The 23,189-nt window shown below is 42.4% G+C and overlaps 2 protein-coding genes across 7 annotated transcripts in view; one reads left to right on the top strand and one right to left on the bottom strand.

The window, feature by feature from the left end:
• Positions 1-23,189, top strand: part of LOC116264390 (U-box domain-containing protein 4) — a 66,648-nt gene that overhangs the window by 9,274 nt on the left and 34,185 nt on the right. For 3 of the 6 annotated variants that reach the window (XM_031644567.2, XM_031644568.2, XM_031644566.2), the window contains exons 2-3: positions 976-1,012; positions 9,710-9,758. Coding sequence is in view for 3 of the 6 variants with exons in the window: in XM_031644563.2 (XP_031500423.1) it covers positions 9,710-9,758 (49 nt within the window). In the remaining 3 variants the exon portion in view is untranslated. The remainder of the gene's footprint in view (positions 1-975; positions 1,013-9,709; positions 9,759-23,189) is intronic. The other 3 variants (XM_031644563.2, XM_031644562.2, XM_031644564.2) reach the window with 2 other exon arrangements.
• LOC126410541 (secreted RxLR effector protein 161-like) overlaps positions 1-23,189 on the bottom strand; it is a 40,444-nt gene that overhangs the window by 6,309 nt on the left and 10,946 nt on the right. The gene's annotated exons all lie outside the window — the stretch shown is intronic.

The following is a 23,189-nucleotide window of genomic DNA, read 5'->3' as shown; positions in this document are numbered from 1 at the left end:
AATGCAAACCCAATGCTCGATCTTCAGTTGAGTTCGAGTTGACTGCCTCAAGCTTGGCTTGGCTTGAGCTTAACAAGGCTCAAACTCAGCTTGGTTAAGCTCGAGCCGAGATTGGCTGGGTTTAGCTAAACAAACTTATTAAACATTTATTTTTCATTAAATGTAGCCACAAGAACTTGAACTCTTGACCTGTCCTTTGGTAATTGCTGGCAAAACATTGATGATTGAACCATGATGAACTTTTCTTACTTGTCCACAAACCACCAGCTTTAACGAGTTTAAACAGGATGAGCCTGCCCAGCTCGAGCTCGACTCATTTAAGCGAGTCATGACTTGACTCGAACTCGACTCATTTATTAAATGAGTTGAGCTCGAGTTGTGCTTAGCCAAGCGAGTTCAAGTTGAGTCTGAGTTGGTTCGACTCTTAACTCGTTGAACATCTTTAATTGTTTGCCTTCTCTTTATTGAGAGGGGCCATCTAAAACTGAGTTCCTAGCCTTTGATATGCTTTGGAAGAAAATAATTTGAGTTCAGCTTGCTTAATATGGATTGTCCATATGAGATACAATATAATTGAGCGCACCTGAGGTAATCTGAATGTGTCATTCTGTTCAATTGTTCAGCCAAACAGATATTTCTCGAGCAGATATTTAACATCCTTTTGTTGAGCACATTTGCAGTTTCCAACAGATTTATGTATGGTAGCAGATTTTGATTATTTGAAGATTTTATCAAAATAGTAGCCTTTGAGCATACAAAAAGTTACACACTGCTGGACAGGAGTGTAGATGTAATTGAGATTCTGATTAGACAACTGCAGTTCTTCTCTTTAGTTTCTTAATGAACTATAAATTTTTAGTGATTACTTTTGCAACTTGTGTAAATCCAATCTGTTATGTACAACAACTTATTTATTCTGCATCATTCTTTGGAATATATATCTACTTTATGCTTTTCTATGTCACATGGGTGCAGGTGCGGATACAGGTGCATACCAAATTCAAAATCACGGGTACGTGGGTGTGGCTGGCCATATATATATATGTATGTATGAAAATATATGAAAAAAATACGTTCATAAAGATTTTAAACAAACTAAAATTGTATCATTCACCATTTCAAGCATAATTCATCAATTCAAGTAAAGTATGATCTTAAAATTGGGTACATTATTCTAAAATTTAACAAAGTAAATAAATACGAAGTTCTAGTTCATCCGACAAATGTGTTGTCATTGATTTAGTTCATCAATACCACAATTGGAAGGAATCACCAGGTGAGGAGCTGTGTCTAGTGACACAGCAAGAATTTGTGTTTGGTGATGCCGCTGGCGAAGAGATACTCTTCGTCTGGTCACAAACAGGCTATGTCACATGAGTGCGGGTGTCGGCGCAATGTATCCCAAAAAAGTTTGGCTCGAAGGTGCGGCGAAGGTATATATATAATATATTTATTATATATATATATATATATATATATATGTATGTATTCATAATATATATAATTTTAATTTGTTTCTTAGCTTAATTTGTCCTCTCTTATTACTTTTATTACTATACATAAAGAAAGGAAAAATAATAGAAAATATTTTGAACTTGCATAAGAAACTATGTCACATAGGTGCGGGTGCGGGTGCCTGTCGGTGCGACACATCTCAAAAAATTTAGGTGCGACAGTGAGGCGAGGGTATTTATTATTATTATTATTAATTTATTATTATAATTTCAAATATAAAAAATTTAATGGGTCAGTTGCACAAATTTAGTTCAACTTCAAGAATAGATAGTCTGCATAGTTCCTTTTCAATCATAAATCAGATTGAGTTTATATATGACTATGTCAAGTAATATCAGAACTGATTCAGAATTTATGTATCAGGCAAGTAATGTCCGATATTGATTCGTCCGAATTGAAGTTGAATCCTACCACATTGTCGGTTTTTTTTTTTTTTAACTTTAAGGTGTTGTTAACAAAAGAATCTAAATTGCGTATAAAAGTTCACAACCAAATAACTAGTTCGACACTACAAAACATCTTGTCTGATGCTCAATTAGAATATGAACCAAACAGAGCTCAACAAAATTTAACTTATTTAAAAACAAGCATTATTTGCTCGAGGACTTGAGAGAAAGAGAGAGCTAACAGGAAAGAGAACAACAGACGGAGAGAGAGCAGCGGCCGCTGGTGGAGGAGAGAGAGAAGCGAACGGAGAGAGAGCAATTGTCATCGGTGGAGGAGAGCAGCGGACAGAGAGAGAGTAGCGGCCGCTGACGAGGTAGATGATAGAGAGAGAGTAGCGGACGCCAAACGGAGAGGATGCCGCCTGTTGACGGGTTTTGTTGTTTGGGTCCGGATCCGTACCCGATCCGGTTTGTCCTAATTAGGACTACTTATACTTCTGTAAACCCTAATCTTTGTGTTAATGAAGTGTTGAAGAGAGAGAGTGTCTGGAGGCTAGTGGGCACCAGACCTCCTCACCCGTGGTTTTTCTTCCCTCGAGTCGAGGGTTTTCCACGTTACATCCGTGTGCTTTCCTCTTCTCTCGTGCACATTTTGTTTCTACATGGTATCAGATGGAGGTGTCCTCACGACCAGATGCAGTACATGACTGATAAATGGGAAAACAGGGTATTCCTTTTCTTATCCGGACTGAATGATGACTTTGAAAATATAAGGGGTCAGATTCTTAACTCTGACGAATCATTTAGTATTGAAGATGTCTATTCCCGTGTTGAAGCTGAAGAACAGAGAAGGCTGCTCTCTAGTGGACGAAAGGGGGAAGAACAGTCTGCCTATGTTAGCCGTGCCCCTGTTGGAACTCCTCGTTCTTCCCGAAAATGTACTCATTGCAAAAAACTTGGTCATACTAGGGATTTTTGTTGGGACCTGTATCCAGAGAAGAAGGATAGTAGGGGGAGGTCTTCGAGTGGGAAGAAGCCTGTATCGTCTGCAACAAGTCTGAGTGATGGGAAAGGTTCTATTTCTGCAGAGCAGATTCGTGAGCTACGAGCATATTTGAGCAAGATTGATGTTGGTCAGGCAGATACACCAGATGAGGTGAAGATCAATCAGGCATTGGCTGTTTCAGGGGGAGAAGGTACTTCTTCTATGGGTGAATGGATTGTTGACAGCGGTGCCACTCATCACATGACTGGCAACCCCAAGCTTTTCCATGACTACAAGCTATCCTCGGGAAAGGAACGTGTGTCCCTTGCCGATGGTTCCTTTACTTCAGTGGCAGGGAAAGGGAGTCTTTCCTTGTTAAATAATTTTTTAGTTCATGATGCCTTACATGTTCCTCATCTTCCCTTAAATTTGTTATCTGTTAGTAAGATTACCAAGGAACTGAAGTGTGAGCTTATATTTTCTGAAAAACGTTGTGTTTTGCAGGACTTGGTGACAGGGAAGAGGATTGGGATTGGTTTGGTGTCTGATGGGCTGTATCGGCTTCCTATACGCGTTGTCACAGCTCTTATGTCAGCAGTCAGCAGAACAGAGAAGAAGGAGGAAGAGTGTCGTCAGTTATTTTTGTTTTGGCATGAACGCCTTGGTCATCTCCCATTTGGGATTTTGAAACATTTGTTCCCTGAACTATGTTCTAGTTTAAACATTTCCATGTTATCATGTGATGTGTGTCAGTTTGCGAAGCATGTTAGAGCTTCTTATCCAATTTCAAATAGTCGTTCTAATAAAGCTTTCTCCTTGGTTCATTCTGATGTGTGGGGGCCTTCGGGCATTCATTCTCGTGGTGGTTTTCAATACTTTATAACCTTTATAGATGATTATTCAAGATGTACCTTTGTGTATTTGTTGAAAGATCGTAGTGAGGTGCCTCACATTATTGAAACTTTCATCCTCCTAGTGGAAAACCAATATGGAAATTCTGTCAAGACTTTTCGGTCTGATAATGCTCGTGAATATCTGTGTCTCACTGTTGAAGAATTCTTTCGAAAGAGGGGGATTGTTCATGAGACATCCTGTAGTTATACCCCCCCTCAAAATGGGGTTGCTGAGAGGAAAAATCGTCAGTTGCTCAATGTCACCCGAGCCATACTGTTCCAAAGACATCTCCCAAAATACTATTGGGGTGATGCAATCCTTACTAGTGTCTACTTGATTAATCGCATGCCCACTCGTGTGCTAAAGGGTCGTACTCCATACTCTATGCTTCCAGGGAGTAGTCAACCTTTTCATCTTCCTCCTCGAGTCTTTGGATGTGTGTGTTTCATACATAACCACAGCCCCAATGTAAAAAAACTTGATCCCAAATCTATTAAGGGCGTCTTTCTTGGGTATTCTTCCACTCAAAAAGGTTATAAATGTCTAGATCCTACCACTGGTCGTCTTCACATTACCAAAGATGTCACATTCTTGGAACATGTCTCCTATTTTGGTGAGAATTCTCTTCAGGGGGAGAAATTAATGTCTAAGGAAGAGTATTCTCCCACACAGGAAATTCAGTTTACAGACTTTATGGATTACAGGCGTGAAGAGAATCCTGTTGCCAAGGTGCTTGGCAAAGATGAAGATGGCAAAGATGAAGAGGGGACGACTACTGATGTACATGAACAGGAGAAGGAGGGAGAGCATCCTTTGGTGACAGAACAAGAGGGTAATCGTATGTTTGGACAGGTGTATTCCAGGAGAAGAGCTTGTACTGACAAGGTGATTGATGATGAGGAGGTTACACCGAATCCCAATCCTACTTCTTCCTTGGATGATCCAAGTCGTGTTCAGAAGCAAGATGTTGGAAAAGAAAAGGAGGATCTTCCTATTGCCTTGAGAAAGGGGGTCAGGTCATGTACCCAGCACCCTATTGGTAACTTCGTATCTTACTCTAGATTGAGCACTGACTATAAATGTTTTGTATCCTCCTTGGCTGTGGTTGTGATTCCCAGGAATGCTACAGAGGCTCAGGGTGACACTAAGTGGTCTCATGCAATGAAAGAAGAGATGGAAGCTTTAGACAGAAATCAGACATGGGAGGTGGTTGATATTCCTGAAGCAGCCCACTTGGTTGGGTCGAAGTGGGTCTACACTGTTAAGTACAAACCAGATGGTAGCATTGAAAGGTACAAAGCACGATTGGTGGCCAAGGGGTTCAGTCAGAAATATGGGATCGACTACTTAGAGACGTTTGCTCCTGTTGCAAAGATGAAGACTGTTAGAGTTATTATTTCATTGGCGGTGCTGAAGGGTTGGGAGATGTGCCAACTTGATGTAAAAAATGCCTTTCTCAATGGAGATCTCGAAGAGGAAGTGTACATGTGCATGCCACCAGGTTTTGAGAAGCCTGGAAAATGTTGTAAATTGAAGAAAGCTTTGTATGGGCTGAAACAGTCTCCCCGAGCATGGTTTGAACGGCTCAGACTTGTTATGAAGAAACATGGCTACAAACAAGGAAATGGAGATCATACCCTGTTTGTAAAGAGAAGAGAGAGTAAAGTTACTCTACTATTGGTTTATGTTGATGATATGATTGTTACAGGTGATGATAAGGAAGAGATAGCAAGATTAAAGGGTTTACTATCTACTGAATTCGATCTAAAAGATCTTGGTAAGCTGAAGTATTTTCTGGGTATTGAAATTGCTAGATCAGGTACAACTCTTGTACTTAGTCAAAGGAAGTATACCCTGGATCTACTAAAGGAGACAGGAAAACTGGGATGCAGACCAGCCTCTACTCCTATAGATGTTGGGCATAAACTTGGTAGCAAAGATGGAGAACTGTTGGGTGAAGAAGCTAAAGGGAGATATCAACGTCTAGTTGGCAAACTGATTTATCTCACTCTGACTAGACCTGATATCACATTTGCTGTAAATGTGATGAGCCAGTTCATGCATGCACCTACAGATATGCACTTGAAGGCTGTAGATAGAATTTTGTGCTACTTGAAGAAGAATCCCGGAAAGGGACTTCTATATGTGCAACAAAGATCTATTGAAGTTGAAGGGTATTCTGATGCAGACTGGGCAGGCTGTGTTGACACCAGAAGATCTACTTCAGGATACTGCGTCTACTTGGGGGGAAATTTGGTTGTTTGGAGAAGCAAGAGACAAGATGTGTGTTCCCGCTCGAGTGCAGAGGCTGAATATAGGGCTGTGGCTACTGGGGTATCAGAATTGTTATGGCTGAAGATCTTACTGACAGATATTGGAATAGAGATTGAAGGGCCTATGAGGATGTATTGTGATAATAAGTCTGCAATTAACTTGGCTAACAACCCGGTTCTTCATGATCGAACAAAGCATGTGGAGATCGACCGTCACTTCATCAGAGAAAGAATTGATGCTAAGGAATTAACGCTACCTTACATGAAGTCTGAAGACCAAACTGCTGATGTCCTAACCAAGGCCTTAAGTGTAACTCCATTTGAGAGAAATGTATCCAAGTTGGGCATGTTTGATATGTATGCCCAACTTGAGGGGGAGTGTTGACGGGTTTTGTTGTTTGGGTCCGGATCCGTACCCGATCCGGTTTGTCCTAATTAGGACTACTTATACTTCTGTAAACCCTAATCTTTGTGTTAATGAAGTGTTGAAGAGAGAGAGTGTCTGGAGGCTAGTGGGCACCAGACCTCCTCACCCGTGGTTTTTCTTCCCTCGAGTCGAGGGTTTTCCACGTTACATCCGTGTGCTTTCCTCTTCTCTCGTGCACATTTTGTTTCTACACCGCCGATGGAGGTAGAAGATGGAGAGAAAGCAGTAGAAGGAGACGTCAAAGAGAGCAGCGGGAAGGCACAATATCGTGCCTTAAATTGGTTTTTACATACATAAAAAAATACAAAAAATGGACCAAAATGTCCATGATGCGGGTTGACCGCATCGGACTCGCGTTTGACGAGAGTCAGGTGCATGTCAAACGCGAGTCTGGGTGCGCGTCGACAGTTGACAAAAATAGTTGGGTGTGGTTGACCGCACCCAACTCACATTGACTGAATCTGGGTGCGAATTTGGGTCACACCCGCATCCGTGTAACTTTGATAAGAAAGGATGTAGTTAGGGTGCGTGTCGAGCTGCATCAGCATTAGCATTGTGTCGACACGTGTGCGGCCCCTTTTTGAAGAGTCTATGTGACATAGCAAACAAGAAGAAGGGGTCGAACTGGAGGGAGGGGATGATGGGTGAAATGGGCAGAAGGAGGAGGAGTCAAAGGCAAAGGGAAAAGAGAAAAATTCGAGGGCAAGTGACGATTACAATCAATACAAAATGGTAAGTTCTCTACTCGTTTCGCTTACAATCAATACAAATCTGAAAATACCATCATCGTGGTATGTCTTCGCCTCAAATGAGTGTCGACCCAAGAAGCCCTCCAAAAAGGGTCTTTTTCCAACCCTCGAGGTTGCCACCAACGATTATAACTCAAACTTATATTCAACTTATCACATGTGCGATTCTCACTTGTTTTCCATAGTTGAGGCGTCTTCCACACCATTAAGATTCTCAACATACAACGCATATGTACATGAATAGAAGCCTATTTCCCAAGCTTGCTAAAACGGTTCTAAACCTTCACCACAACATCACAATCTATACCATGCTTCCCTATTGCTTCGAAGATCAACACATCATGCTAGAAAAACACTTATACACATAGATCCTCGTCTGTCTCAAAATGGGCATAAACTTCCCCAAAATAGCGACATCTCTAGCATGCCTTCTAAATCATCAATTTCTAATTCTAGCATGCTCAAACAATAATTATACGTGCTCCAAAGGAAAATATACAATAAAATAGGCTCAATTACGCCTTGCTCACCCCAAATCAAGAGTCTAGACTATTGCAATCCTTCCGGCAGCCACCTCACAAGTCCAAGTGTCTCCAAGCGGCTAAAATTTCTCACTACCGCCTCCACCAATGCCTTAAAGTCGCTGCTATGAGGGGGAAGACAAGTTTTCAAGCTGAAATCCGACCAAACAATCGTAAATAGGGTGAGCTTTTGCAAAAGACATGTCAAAAGGGAAAATCTGCCGTTAGAAGAAGGGGAGTTCGCCGTGAGTATGAGGTTTGGCTGAGGGTGAGAGCGTGTGAGAGAAGAGAGAGAGAGAGAGAGCAGGTGCTAGGGAGCGAGGGCGCTAACAGAGGGAAGTGAGCATGGGCTGAGCGTGCTTGAGCAGAGAACGTGGGTGAGGGAGGCGTCGACAGAGGGAAGTGAGCAGAGCAGAGAGAGCGCGAGAGAGACGAGAGTGTGCAAAGAGGGAAAGAGAGATCGTGCGAGCAGAGGGAGGGCACTGATGAAGAGGAGAGGGCTCGAGCAGAGAGCCTGGACAGAGAGAGAGTGCGGGAGAGAGGGCTGGCAGAAAGGGGAATAACAAGGGAGAGAGAGGGAGACATAGGAAGAGAGACCGCTGGTTCACCTGAGCGTCGCCGCTGCGCCGTCCACTTCCGTCGCCGCCGCACTGACCTCCGTCTTTCTCGTCTCTGCACTGTGGTCGCAACAAAGGGAGAGACGAAGAGGGGAAACGAGGGAGACGAGGGAAAGACGAGGGAGAGGAGGGTGACGTCGGGCTCCCTTCCACGAGTGGAGCTCGGGTCCGGGTTTGGACCCGCTCCAGCCCAAACTGTCTTAAACAAAAGAACGAGCATTACAGGCAAGAGGCAAGCTGCAGCTGCTGCACCTAAACCGCATTAAAAAAGTAAACTAATATCAAATCTGTGTATGTACGTTAGACTGTGCCATTATTTGCAAACTTAGCACAAGGAATAAACTGCAGTAAGGCATACAGTCATCTCCAACGAACAACACTACTGTGAAGAACAATAAACGCCCAAATCAGGTGACTGCCTGTGAGCAATCTACAAAATCTCCAGCAACGCAAACTTGAAGCAACAAAAAGAGGAAACCGGTGGACGGGCCAGTTCAAAGTTGAAACCGAAGAAGGGGAAAGGGACAAATGTACAACTATTTGGAAAAGGCATGATAAAATGTAAAAGAGAAAGGCTGCCAGAAAAAACCTGTCGCCAGATGATGGGATATTTTGCTGGTTATGGGAAAGGCTGTCGGAAAAAAGATGAAGCATAAAATTTCAAGCTTCAACAAAAAATCCCCAAATCAAGCGATGGAGAAGTCAGTGACGCCAAAATGCCACAGGAGCTGCGTTACCCTTCACTGGAGACGTTGCCTCTCACTGAAAAAATTGGAGCATGTGCCGGAAAATGACGGAGCAGCAAAGGTCGGGCGACGTTCTGTTGCTCTGAGTTGGTAATACCTAGAGCCTGTCGAGGGTTCTGCGTTTTCTTTAAACATTAGAAAAAAAATCGTACCCTAATATAAAGATATTTTTTGGACTCAGTCAACTTTGACCGAATCCAAAATGTAGCAGATACGTACTCGGGTACGTTGAGCTTACTCGGTACCGCCAGACATGTACCTGGGACGTACCTGAGTATGTATCAGTATCCGTACTGGTATCCCACACACTGAATGAGCATATGCCTGTCCTCAATGCAAGATTGATCTCCCATGCACAAATTTGGCCTAGGATTAGCTTATTTTGTTGTACTACATTACACACTGTTACCTACAAGGCTATAACACTTGGCCGGACCCAATTTCCTGCCTAGATAGTTTTGTTCCTTACTTTTTGTTAGTTCTATTCGTTACTTTTTGTGTCCATATGCATGTGTATATGTTACACACACACACACACACACATTAATTTAGATAAGTGCTACTTCCTTTATTATGCTGATCATTTCTTCTAACAGCTAAACAAGGATGATGAGGAGCCGAGGGACATAGAGAGCATTGGAAATTGTGAGTTTTTGTTCGGAGTTGTGTTCTTTCTAATTTATGCTATCATTTACACAATGTTTAGTAAAACTTGTCTAGGCCAGATGATTTTTCTTTTCTATTGTTAAAACAAAAGAAACATTTAGCGTCATTTCAGGTTCTTCTGTTCCCAATTTTCATCATTCAAGTATGCAAAGGAAGTAAGAGATGGCTCTTCCTTTTAGTTTGGTTTACACAAAAATGATATGTTTGTGTATTGTGCGATACTGCTAACACATGGTGCATGGAAAAAATGTGAAATTCTGTAAAGAAGAAACTTTCCCATGCTATTTTCCTTACACACTAGTTTATTGTCATTAAACAGGTGGAGTTGCAGTACAAAATGTCCTTGGCTCTCCAAGCTCAACTTATGTTGGTGGCTTTCTGAATTCTAAGCAATATACAATAAATTTTTGAGCCCTTCCGCATCATTGCTTACAATCCTGAAGTGGAGAATTTCATTTTTCTCCAACTTTTTAGCATAGCCAAATATATCACAATATTTTCAGAAATATCCTGATATTAATGGGAAACATGAAAAAAATGACAAAAATGGGAAAAGTATGCCTTGTCTAAAAGAAAACGTTAGAAATCAAATTTTTGGTATTTTTCCACTTCTTTGTTCATTTATTTGTTTTCATAATTTTTAATTTTTGTTTCATTGTTTTATTTCCTATTGTTCTAGGTACTTAATGTTACCTCATAGATGCAATATGATACTTATTACTTTACCATTTTAGCTGGATATTTTTTGTCTTCACATTAGTTTCTCATTTGTTTTATTTTTACCTAATATTTTATCTTTTATTTTAATTTTTATTATGATTTTATTATTACCTAATATTTTGATTTTTTTTTTTTAAATTTCCTAGGTTTTCTCAAGCTTTTCCTAAAAGAGAACAATTTTGCCAAAAATATACCTAGAGAAAGCCTCACTGATAAAAACTCGAAAAATATATTTGTGGCTTTTTAGAAAGATATGTAAATAATGCTCCTTGACACTACGTGGGCACTTTGTTTCTTGAAGTTATCCCTCAGGAAAAGTGGCATTCAATGTTGCATTTTTCTTGTGTAACACATTTAAAGTATTTTCTTTAGTTTAACACTTCGAGATGTTGAATAGCTATCACATTTTTTTTAGTTTCGCACCTGGAGATGTTGAATATCTATTAGATAAGCTAGTCATATATGATATAACATTGATTGAGCTGTAAGTACAGGAAAACTGGAAAATGTGTTTTTCTTTTTAATTTTTTAATTTCTAAGCGGTTAAATAAATGCTTCTTATGTATTATTTTTGTAAGCTACATAAATTGAGGTAGACATATTCCCTAAAAGCATAGCCACAAATACAAAAATAGTGCAATATTGACAAAAAAAATTAAAAGGGGAAAAATATGCAAAACTCGTCCCTTGTTCCTTCGAGTTTACTTGTTCGTACATGTTTGACTATGGCTAATGATGCTGAGACTTGGGAGTCGAGACTCTCTCGCTTGGAAGAATCTGTTGGTTCACTGACGACTCAAATGTCCTCTGCTTTGTCAAATAACCACCAAATCATTGAGAATCTGACTCTTCTTGAGAATCAGATGAAGGAACTCGCTGCTCGCTCAGATGACATGTTCGAAGACCTTCACAACGAGCTTGGGGAAACAAGATTAGTTTGGCATCAAGTACTTGCTATTGTGCATTGTGCGCTGAGAGCGACCACAAGGGAGACATCAAAGATAAAGGTCCCGAAACCTAAAGCTTTCCACGGAGTCTGTTGTTCGAAAGTCTTTGAGAACTACCTTTGGGACATGGAGCAGTATTTCAAAGCTATCCATACCAAAGAGGAGGACAAAGTCACTCTCGCAGCCATGTATTTGCACAGGGACGTCACATTGTGGTGGCGGACCAAGCTAGAAGAGGATAGTCACGCCGGCAAGGCACCTATCAGGTGGATTGCTCGGGAAGGTCTGCGACAGCTTAAGCTAACTGAGACCATTCGAGATTATGTCAAGGCATTTTTTTTTATTAATGTTTGACATAAAGAACATGGCGGAAGAAGAAAAGCTATTTTACTTTATGAGCGGTCTTCAATTGTAGACTCAGACTGAAATCCGTCGGCAAGAAGTGAAAGATTTGCCTTTTGCTTTAGTAGTGGCCGATCGCCTCGTAGACTTTCGCGCACAGTCCAGTGGCGAAACATCTAAGAATCGGCTACAAAAGCAGTACAAGTTGACCAAAGCGAAAGATAGTGGTAAGAAGGAGGAGTTCCAAAAAGACTTACTATTCAAATCTTCAAACCATTTTCGGTGCTTCATTGCAAAGGCCCTACCATGGGTGAGATTGCCCTTATAGGAAGGAGATGAATGCGCAATGCGGTCGTCCAGGAGCTTGATGATGGACGACCTTGATGATGAGTAAAGAGCGCTTGCTATTGGAGTCCCAGTGCGTATGAACCCTGTCACACCCCGACCCTTTTGACCCTCAAATTCTTTTTCTCTAAACACAAAACATTGAGGTGCGACGACACAACAATTTAAAATGAGATGAGCCAAACAATTCAAAACAATGGGCAAACCTTCATGTGTATAACAATTTCAATTGACACAAAATTACATCAATGTGTGTGACAAAGTGCTCAAAACCATATGCTTGATGCCCAACAACAAGACATCAATATAACCCAAAACACGACGCGCCGACACTACAAACGACCCAAAACCTCCCCAATAGGATGTGGGTGAAGCCATCTGATCAACCTGCTTCCTCGAGTCCGCCAAAACCTGAAAAAAGAAACAACTGAAGGCTTAGCCTTCGCAGTATGACAACAAGCCAGGAAAATCCCAAACCCTCATAGGTAGGGCTCAAATATGAGATAATACAATCATAAAAACAAATCATCATCATGTCGTGTCAGAGCATAGTCGCATCATTTGCCAAGAAGGCCCCTCACATAGACTACGACATGTAAAGGCCACTCAATGGCCAAGATAACACACTTCCAATTTACATGCACATCAATCACATACACTTCATTCACATATACTTCATTCACATACTTTCACTTTCATTAGCTTTAGTGAATTGAAAGTTCCTGTGGGTGAAAACACAAGCACGTGCACACCATGGGCGGCCCATAGTCGAGAGACAATCTCCATGGTGGCTCATAACAATATAGATCCATTCATCCGCTGCAGCGGTAGAGCACTCATCCATGGGTGTGTGAATTCCAAGGAGAGATACTCAGCCTTCCTTAGGACATCCAGGTTGGGAAGGCGGGAGCTCAACGCTCCAAGCACATCACACAACAGTACCCTGGGGCTTTGCACCGCCTGCGCTCCGAACAGGCGAGATCAAGGCGAAGGCGGGACAACTTTCAAACACATAGCCACATCCCACTGGCCTCTCATCGCTTATTCTTTCATTATTATCATTATAATTGTGCTCATGAGGTTGGTACACTTCACGAGTGCACCCACACCTCTAATTGCCTCCACACGAGGGCCATACATATCATTACATTCTTAGCTAGCCGTCATATAGTATGGATACAACTACCCTCCAATTCATTCATTTGCATCATTGCTCGTGGCAATGCAGATGCAACAAATCACAACATTCGCATTCATAAGCACTCACATCTTATCAACCACATCATTTACATCTTTCAAAACTTAGCCAAACTCCGGAGAGTAGTCTCGATCCGTGATTGGCTTGTAGCTGTCTTAGGCAGTTATCATTCTAGGATGCTTTTTAATGCACAATTCGGGTCGAGGATACACTCGACTAGATACCCCGCTTCATCTGTTATAAGCAGTTATCAATTCTAGCATGCACATGCAAATGCGTAACAGTTTTCAAAACAAGTTTCTAATAGCTTTTCAAAACAAACCTTATCATGAATCAAATCATTTGCATACATACGTACATTCACTCACAAAGAAATCATTCAATCACATCACAATCCTAGGATCCCACGATCCTAAGAACACACATTCACACATTGGCCCCAGGTAGGGATTTGCCTGAAATGTCGCCATACCTGTCGCGTGTCCACAAAACACTCCAAAACGCCTTGAGCTTCACGTCTAGTTGCTCAAGGCCTACTGGACGCCGGTGTACCTGCAAACATACACAAGTGCTAAATTCTCTACTAGCTTAGTTTAGCAAATCATACAAATATAAAACAAAATTATTGAGCCACAAGTCATTGCCTCAAAAGGGTATCGACGGGTAGTGTCGAGCCACAAGGCCCTCCAATAGGCCACTCCCCAACTTCTTGACGTTGCCATCAAACGTCAAAACTCAAGGCTTCGATCAATCCCTCATTAAGACATTCTTAAATGTTTTCTTTATTTGAAGCGTCTTCCCAAAAATACACCCACCCTTACATATTCTTTCTCCAAATAACGCCAAGATACACCCGTTCACAAAAGTATGCGCCACGTGCTTACTAAGACGGTTCTAAATATTCTCACCCACATCAAAATCTCTACCATGTTTCCAAATAGCTTCGAAAATTACCACATCAAGCTTAAAAGATCATTATAGGCATGAATCATCGCTTGTCCAACGTAATCCTAAATTTTCCCCAAAAAGCAACATCGTTAATATGCATCCCAAATCATCAATTCTAAATTCTAGCATGCTCAAACAATAATTATACATTCTCCCATGGAAAATTTACAACGATCTAAGCTCGATTAGACCTTGCTCACCCCAATTTAAGAATCCGAACTGCTGCGTTGCTTTCGGCAGTCACCTCAAGCATTCAAATGATCCCCAAACAACAAAAATCGTGTAATGCCGCCACCACCAACACCGTCTAGTCGCTGTTATAAGGGGAAGAACACGTCCCCCAAGCTGAAATCCGATAAAACAGTGATAAAATCAGTGAGGAAGAGTGCTTGGTTAGGGGAAAGGAAAAAAAAAATAGAAAAATGGGGAGAGAGCTCAGTAGAGAGCGTGTGGGCAGGGAACAACGAGGGAGAGGGAAGCCGGAAACGGGAGAGAGCATGAGAGAGTGGCGGTGGGAGAAATGCAGTAGAGAGGACGAGACAGTGTGGGAGTGAGAGCTCAAGCAGAGGAGGAGAGGGAGAGAAACAACAAAAAAAAAAAAAGGAAGGGAAGAGGCTGCGCAAGCGGAGGCCGTGCGCTAAGGAGGGGAGACGACAGAACAATGGAAGAGGGAGGAGGAGAAGAAGGAAGAGTTAGGGCGAGGTTGAGGGCTTACCCGAACGCCGCCACTGCCGTCTTTCCTCTGCTGGCCCAAGCGTCGCCACTGCACCCTCGTCCTCCTCCTGGTCTCACACGGTCGAAGCAGAGGAAGAAGGCGACGAGGAAGAAGAGGGAGACGTGAGGGAGAAGGGCCTTCGCGTCGGGCTCCTCACGCACTTGGGTTCGGGTTTGGACCCGACCCGGCCCGCCTGAAAGACATCGAGCATAACAAACCCTCTTCGACGGGTGAACACCTTGCACCAGCCTCCAATGTTGTAAAACGCGTATCGTAAGGCGTATCGGTCGGGCTATAAATAAAAAAATTAATAAAAATCGGAAAATTCATAAAAAAAATCAAAAAAAATTAAAAATAATAAATTCTTCATAGAAAACACGTTTTAGATAATGATAGACTTATTATTGCTAAATGCTATAAACTTACGCGTTCACGGTTCATCATTCATACTTCATAGACTGATAGACATCAAAATTCATAACAATATCATTCAATTTCAATCAACAAAGCATAAGTCATGAAGTGATAAAACTTTTAAACTTTCAAGTGTTCAACAACCATAGATTCGTAACTCTTAAGTGGTTCAATACATATAATGATTCATCATTCATAATCTTCATCATCTTCATCTTCATCTTCATAGTCAAGAATTGGAGGATCCCCACCAACATATTCAGCACCAGCAATAGCACTAGCAGACTCTCTTTCATCAACAAAGCCTTCTGTTGCTTAAGCATTCAAGATCTTCAGCATCAAATATTGTAGCCGGTTCTTCCTCAATCCATGGCTCCAGATCATCAAAGTTTTCCAAGTTGATAGGATCGAACTGAGATGTGTGCTTCCTTGCTGATGGGCATATAAAACTTTTAAAGTCCACACCTCCAATTGCCTCCACCTTTTATCTATCATCTTCCATATGGGCATATAAAACTTTTTCTTTCCTTTTAAGTTGCCTTGAATTGCCTCTTTTGCTTTATCCATGGCCTCATATAAGTACCCTATGGAAGGCCTATCCTCGTTGTCACCTGAGGACTTTCACTAATGGAACACAAACTTTCAATAGCTTCACACATGATTCCCAAAATTCGTTATTAAATATGATATCCACAACTAAAGAAGCATTTCTTTTATGAGCATGTGGATATGCAGCCCATTCTTCACTAGCGAACATCTGCCTCAAAGGAGTTCTTTGTTTCACCACACTCTGCACAGTTAATACATTTGTGGCAAATCTAGTTTGTGCAGGTCGTATCAATTCAACTCCTTTTGTAAACTTTCTCATCAAACTCAATACATATGCATGATTATAGATAAATTTTGTTACCTCTTGACATTAGTCAATGGCTGATTTCATATCATGCATCTCATTAAGATCTTGAAGCATAAGATTAACACAATGAATGGCACATGGACTCCAAAAGAATGTTCCATACTTTTGAAATAACAAATCTCCTGCAGCTCTATAATTCGCAGCATTATCTGTAAAAACCTGTACAATGTTTGCAGGTCTAACTTCTTGTACGACATTATAAAAAACATTGAACAAAATCTGAACAGTCTTAGGAACATCAGACAAGTCAAGAGATTTCAAGAACATAGTACCTTTAGGGCAATAAACAAGAAAATTTACAAGTGTTCTTGACCTTGTATCAATCCATCCATCTGACATAATGGAGCAACCTGCTTTCTTCCAAGATAATTTCAATTGATCGCAATGTTCAGACACTTCTTTCACTATATCTTGAAGAATTTTACCCCTCAACTGATGATATGATGGCATTTTGAATCTGGGGCCTATAGAAGCAATTGCATCTGCTATGGCTTGGAATTGAAAAGAATTAGCTGCATTAAATGAAATACATGCATCATAAAACCATTTTTCTACCATCCTTTGTGCTTGATATAGCATATCTTTAGATGTCATAACAGCATGAATCTGCTGACTACCTGGGCTAGTATATGAAGGGAAAAAGTTCTTAATAGAGCCAACACTAGACCTGCCAGTAGGAACTCTACCACTAGGTGGTTGCATACCATGCCTGACCCTATCTGTTGTGCGTCTTTTCTTTCTTCCCGTTACGCCAGATCGACCTCCTTGATACATAATCCCTTTTCCTCTATGATCTCTACCTCTTGAGGTCTCCAAATCTGTTCTTAGAATGTTATCATCTTCATCATCACATTCATAAGCTTCTTCCTTTTCTTCTTATCTTCCAAAGGCTTATTATAGCCTACATCTGCCTCTTCAATTTCTTTCTGTATCCTCTTTTGATGTAAAGCATGAAGCATATCTAAACATTGCTGACGCACATATGGAGGCAAAAGTTTGTTTGGTCCTCCAACACAAGGAGACACATTTTTGGAGGTCTCTGCCAAATGGTGTTTCATTCTACTAATCCCTCCTGAAAATGTATTCCCACAGAAGTTACATTTGAGTTTCAAGCGGTTATTCTCCTTCACCCTTTCGCACCATTGCCATGTGGGATCCATATCTTCAAAAAAAAAAAAGACGAAATCCTATGGTAAACTTAATGAAAAACACTCAAAATCTTTCAATCTACGATTATACGATAAAAAATTATGAATACATGGTAAAAACATGAGATTTCATAGCTTACGAAGAAGAAATGAAGAAAACCCCTTTCCTCCCAACGAAAATCAACCACCCACGCACAAATCGACCCCTTAATCTTCGATTTCACGGTGAAAATCAATTTTTTGATGGTGAAAATGGACGATCGCCCTCCTTGACGGCAGTGTTCGAGCTTGAGAAATGAAGAATGGAGGCTTTTTTTCAAAAACAAGCCGAATAAGTAGGTCTCGGGCCCCCTTTTGCAAAATCAGCCCGTATCGTACGATACGGGCCTTCTATCGCACGATACGTGCGATACAGAACGATACACCCCCTATTTACGATACGGGGGGGTGTATCGTACCGTTTTTTTAAAACGATACGATACGTATCGTACGATACGGGGTCGTATCGTACGATACGTACAACACTGCCAGCCTCCCAAGGGCACTGCCTTAAGTCTTGGGTTGCTGTATGTTGTGGTCCGGTTGAATGAAATTTCCAGTCATGCTTTGGTGGACACAAAAGCGACCTATAATTTTGTGGCTAGTCTAGCAGAGCATTTCAGCCTTATTGTGACGCTGAATGCCAACTGCGTGAAAGACATCATTGTTGTCCCTTCAGTCGACCAAAGGTGAAGCGGAAGCAGTCAGGACAGAAGTCGGGCTGTGGTTGGGTAAGTGTAATTTCAGGTCTGCACACTAAAAGATTTCGACGTGATGCTGGGAGTGAATTTTCTCAACCAATCAAGGGTGACAGTCTGGCTGCACCTGAAGTCATTAATGATTTGAGATGAGAAGATGCATTGCTTAATTTCTTTGGTGTAAGGCATGGCCGGTAGAAAAGCTATCTCGTCCTTGCAACTCAAGGATGGATTGAAGCGTGGAGAGCCAACTTCTCTTGCTGCTTTGAAGGAAGTCGGCCCAGACCTAGAGCAGGTAATGTTCCCCTTCAGTGCAGGAACTACTCGGCGGATTCTTAGATGTTGTGCCCAAACAAATGTCAAAGGAGTTGCCACCGATACGCGACGTGGATCATGAAATAGAAGTGGTGTCAGACGCTCGTCTCCTACCCAGGCCCCATATCGGATGTCCCCTTCAGAGTTGGCTGAACTGGGACTTGAGTGGAAGACTTGTTTGATCGATTAGGCAATGCCCATATTTTCACTAAGTTAGATTCGTGGAGGGGAGCGTAGATTACCTAACGTTAAACTTGACTTTCCAAAGTTTAACGGACGAAATGCTCAAGATTGGATTTTTAAGGCAGAACAATATTTTCAATGTCAGCAAATTCCAGTTGAACAATGGGTAATTTTAGCGGTATTACATTTTGAGGACGAAGCCATGTAATGGTATAGATGGCTTAACCACGTGCGACCGAGATTAAATTGGGCTGAATTCTTACATGAACTCCTAGTACAGTTTGGCGAATCTTCTTTCACTAATTTTGAGGTCGAGCTCAAAGACCTTAAGCAAACCACTTCGGTCCAAGAGTATCAAAGTAGATTCGAAAACTTGGCTTGTATGGTGAGAAATTGGCCCAAAAGCGCATTGGTTGGTACTTTTATAGGAGGCTTGGACGAAGAGATAAGGATTGAATTGTTGTCTCAACGGCCGACCGAACTACGAGATTGTTTTGGATTAGCAAGGACTGTAGAGGAGAAAACCGAAGATTATTTGCCTAGCGAAAACCAAATAAAATGTTTGATTCACACCGGTCAAACTACCAGATCCAAAACCTTTGCACAATTCTAAGAAGAATGAGTTGCAGCAGCCCATATCCTCTAAACCACGAACTCAATACATAAGTCAGGAAGAACGGGAGGATAGAATAAAAAAAGGCCTTTGCTTTACTTGCGACAAAAAAGAGGAGAGAGGACACAAGTGTAAGCATATGAGATTGATTGTGGTGGAAGCAGATGTTGAGGAGGATTAGCCTCTTTTGGAGCCCGAGCAGCATGTCGATGATGATGACAATGCAACAGTAGAAACACCGAAGGAAATTAGTGTTATAGGTCACAACTTGGCCGACACCACACAGCCCAATTCTATGTGCGTGGTAAGACATATGGGCGAGCAATGTGTGTTGGTTCTCTTTGATACTGGAGCCACACATAATTTCCTCAACTCGGAGACGGTAAAGGCAATCAATTACTAAGTCCACTTGCAGCCCACATTTGCAGTCATGGTCGGCGATGGCTGACGACTTGAGTGTTCTTCCAAGTGCAAAGGGGTCGAGTTGATCATGCAAAACGTTCCTTTCAAAGTGGATTTATTTGTGCTGCCCATAGGAGGAGTAGACTTTGTGTTGGATGTACAATGGTTGGAGACGTTAGGCGATATTACTTGGAATTTCGCCAACATGTCTGTCTTTTCCTAAGGAAGGTGGCGACAGTAAAGTCACCTTGACTGCCATCAAGTCATATGTGGAGCCGAAAGCTGACAGCGCAACAGCCAACGTGGTTAGTGTCAATGGCCACAGACGTATCTCCGATGGAGAAGCAAGAAAAGGTAGTGCCGAGTAGTATAAAGCAAATATTGGTCGAATTTGCAGATATCTTTGCCGAACCGACAGGCCTACCGCCGAAACGATCTTATGATCATCAAATACCTTTGACTATTGGGGCCGAACCAGTCAATGTGAGGCCTTATCGTTATGGGTATGAAGTATCAACACCGACGCAACAACGGTGGCTAGCTAAGTTGCTAGGTTACGACTTTTGCATTGAATACAAGCGTGGAACGGAGAACTTGGTGGTTGACGCCTTGTCCCGCCTGAGTGAACACATGCTGACATTGTCTATCATTGGGACAGATTTTTGGAGTCGTTTAGCAGCCGGGCAAGATGTGGACGATAACATGAGGCTTATGAAGGCCTCTTTACAGCAGCATTTGGGTACGATGCCCCATTACAACACGAGAGGCGATCTTTTATGCAGGAAGAACCGAGCAGTGGTACCTCGTAGTTCTCCTTTAACACGGGAATTACTGGCACATTTCCATACATGTGCAGCTGCAGGCCATGAAGGCGGGGCCGAGACACTCAGCCAAATTAGATCCCAATTCTGGTGGGAGGTGTTGAAATCGGATGTTAGAGAATTCGTGCAACAATGCCAGATTTGTTAGCGTGAGAAGTATGAGGCAACTAAGCCTTTGGTTCATTTGAACCCTTTGCCAATACCGTCCACACCGTGCGTTGATGTTTGTATGGATTTTATAGATGCCAATGCCATGTTCAGAAATCAAAGAAGCGATTATGGTGGTAGTAGATAAGCTGACTAAATACAACCATTTCGCACCTTTGCTGAGGCACTACCACAGGCCAATGGTAGTTGGAGTCTACCAAGAGTATGTCGGCAAGCTTCTCGGGATGCCATTTCACACCTTTGGAACAAGATTGGTGCCCCATAAGGGGCCTTGGACGGTTGGATGTAGCCAACATCTAAAAATTTATCGAGTTGTCGTCCCAGTTCGGTGGACTCTGAAGGGGACATCCGATATAGGGCCTGGGTAGGAGACGAGCGTCTGACACCAATTCTATTTCGTGGTCCACGTGCGTCTTGGTGGCAATTCCTTTGGCATTTCTTTGGGCACAACATCTAGGAATCTGTCGAGTAGTTCCTGCACTGAGGGGGGACATCACCTTGCTCTGGGTTTGGGCTAACTTCCTTCAAAGTAGTAAGAAAGGTTGGCTATCCACGTCTTAATCCGTCCTTGAGTTGCAAGGACGAGATAGCTTTTGTACCGACCATGCCTTACACCAAAGGAATTAGGTAATACATCTTCTCATCTCAAATCATTAATGACTTCAGGTGCGGCCAGACTGTCGCCTTTGATTTGGTTGAGGAAATCCATGCTGAGCATCACGTCGAAATCATCTAGTGTGCAGGCCGTGAAACTACACTTGCCCAACCAAGGCCGAACTTCCGTCCTGACTACTTCCGCGTCACCTTTGGTCGGACAATATTAATGTCTTTCACGTGGCTGACATTCGACATCACAATAAGGCCGAAATGCTCTACCAAACGACTAGCCACAAAATTGTGGGTCGCTCCTCTGTCCACCAAGGCATGAGTAGGAATTTCATGCAACCGGACCACAACATACAATAGCTCAGGACTTAAGGCAGTGTCCTTGGGAGGCTAGTGCAAGGTGTTTACCCGTCGAAGAGGGTTCATACGCACTGGGGCTCCAATGGTGAGCACTCTTGACTCATCATCAAGCTCCTGGACGTCTGCATTTATCTCCTTCCTTAGGCCACTTCATCAACCATGGAAAGGTGGAGAGGTGGAGATGGATTCCAAAAGGTTTAGGCCATTCTTGATTGGCCAGCCCCCACAAATGTGCCGAAACTTCGGTATTTCTTGGGCCTAGCCAACTATTATCGTCACTTCATTGACAGGTACTTAAGAGTCACGATGCGCTTGATGGACTTGTTAAAGAAGAACTGGACTTGGCATTGGTCGTCAGAATGCGCGATGTCTTTCAGTTGCTCAAAGCAAAGTTGAGCAGCGAGCTGGTCTTGCGCCTGCCCAATTTCACTCAACCATTCGAGGTGGAGACTGATGCTTCTGACCGGGCATTGGGTAGTGTCTTAATACAAGGTGGACATCCGATGACCTATGAAAGTCGGAAGTAGTTAGATGCAGAACAGCGATACACAACCCATGAGAAAGAAATGACAATGGTAGTTCATTGCTTAAGAGTTTGGAGACAGTATCTGTTGGGACGACATTTCAAAGTAGTGATAGACAACATGACGAACAACTATTTCTTGTAACAGAAGTGGCCGAGTGCCAAACAAGCGCGTTGGCAAGATTTTCTAGCGGAGTTTGACATGTATATAGTGTGCATAGGTCGGGTGAAGCCAATCAGGCTGGCGATGCACTAAGCCGAGGGGCACAAGCAGGAGCCTGCACGGCGGGAGTCTACACCGCGGCTGCGATAACTCAATTGTCTGTTGACTTGATGCAGAGGATTCAATAGGCTACGACCACTGATTCTTCACTGGCCCGTCTTCTTAACTTGGTGAAAGAGGACACCTATCGTTGGTTTTGGCTACAAGAAGAGTTCTTGTTCGCTAAAGGGAATCGTATATATGTTCTTCAACAGGTGGGATTCAGAAGGAGTTCTTGAAGGAGATGCATGATAGCCCGTGGGCTGGCCGTCCCGGCTAAGACTGCACGCTGGCTTTGATTGTTCGGCGCTTTTACTAGCCAAAGATGGAAGCGAACATAGAGCATTACGTCTAGACTTGCTTAGTTTGCCAATAAGATAAGGCTGACAGGCAACTGCTAGGCAGATTTCTGCAACCACTTCTGATCCCGGACCTATCGTGGCAAAGTGTTTCATTGGATTTTATCACGGGTTCGCCGGTAGCAGACAGAATGAGTTTGATCTTGGTGATTATTGATCGATTTTCAAAGTATGCAACATTTCTTCTGTCATGTGGTGAAGTATTGGGAGGTCCTTGTCGACATTGTAAACCGTGATATTAGGTTAACTGGCCGGTTCTAGACCTGCTTGTTCAAGTTGCTGGGAGCAAAACTAAACTTTACGACTAGCAATCATGGCCAAATCGAGTGGAATGCTAACTTATGGCAATTTGAAGATAAATTGCACGA

The sequence above is a fragment of the Nymphaea colorata genome, chromosome 11 (genome assembly GCF_008831285.2).
Source record: "Nymphaea colorata isolate Beijing-Zhang1983 chromosome 11, ASM883128v2, whole genome shotgun sequence".
NCBI lineage: Eukaryota > Viridiplantae > Streptophyta > Magnoliopsida > Nymphaeales > Nymphaeaceae > Nymphaea > Nymphaea colorata.
Note: the sequence above shows the minus strand (reverse complement) of the source record. Positions and strands in the feature narration are given on the sequence as shown.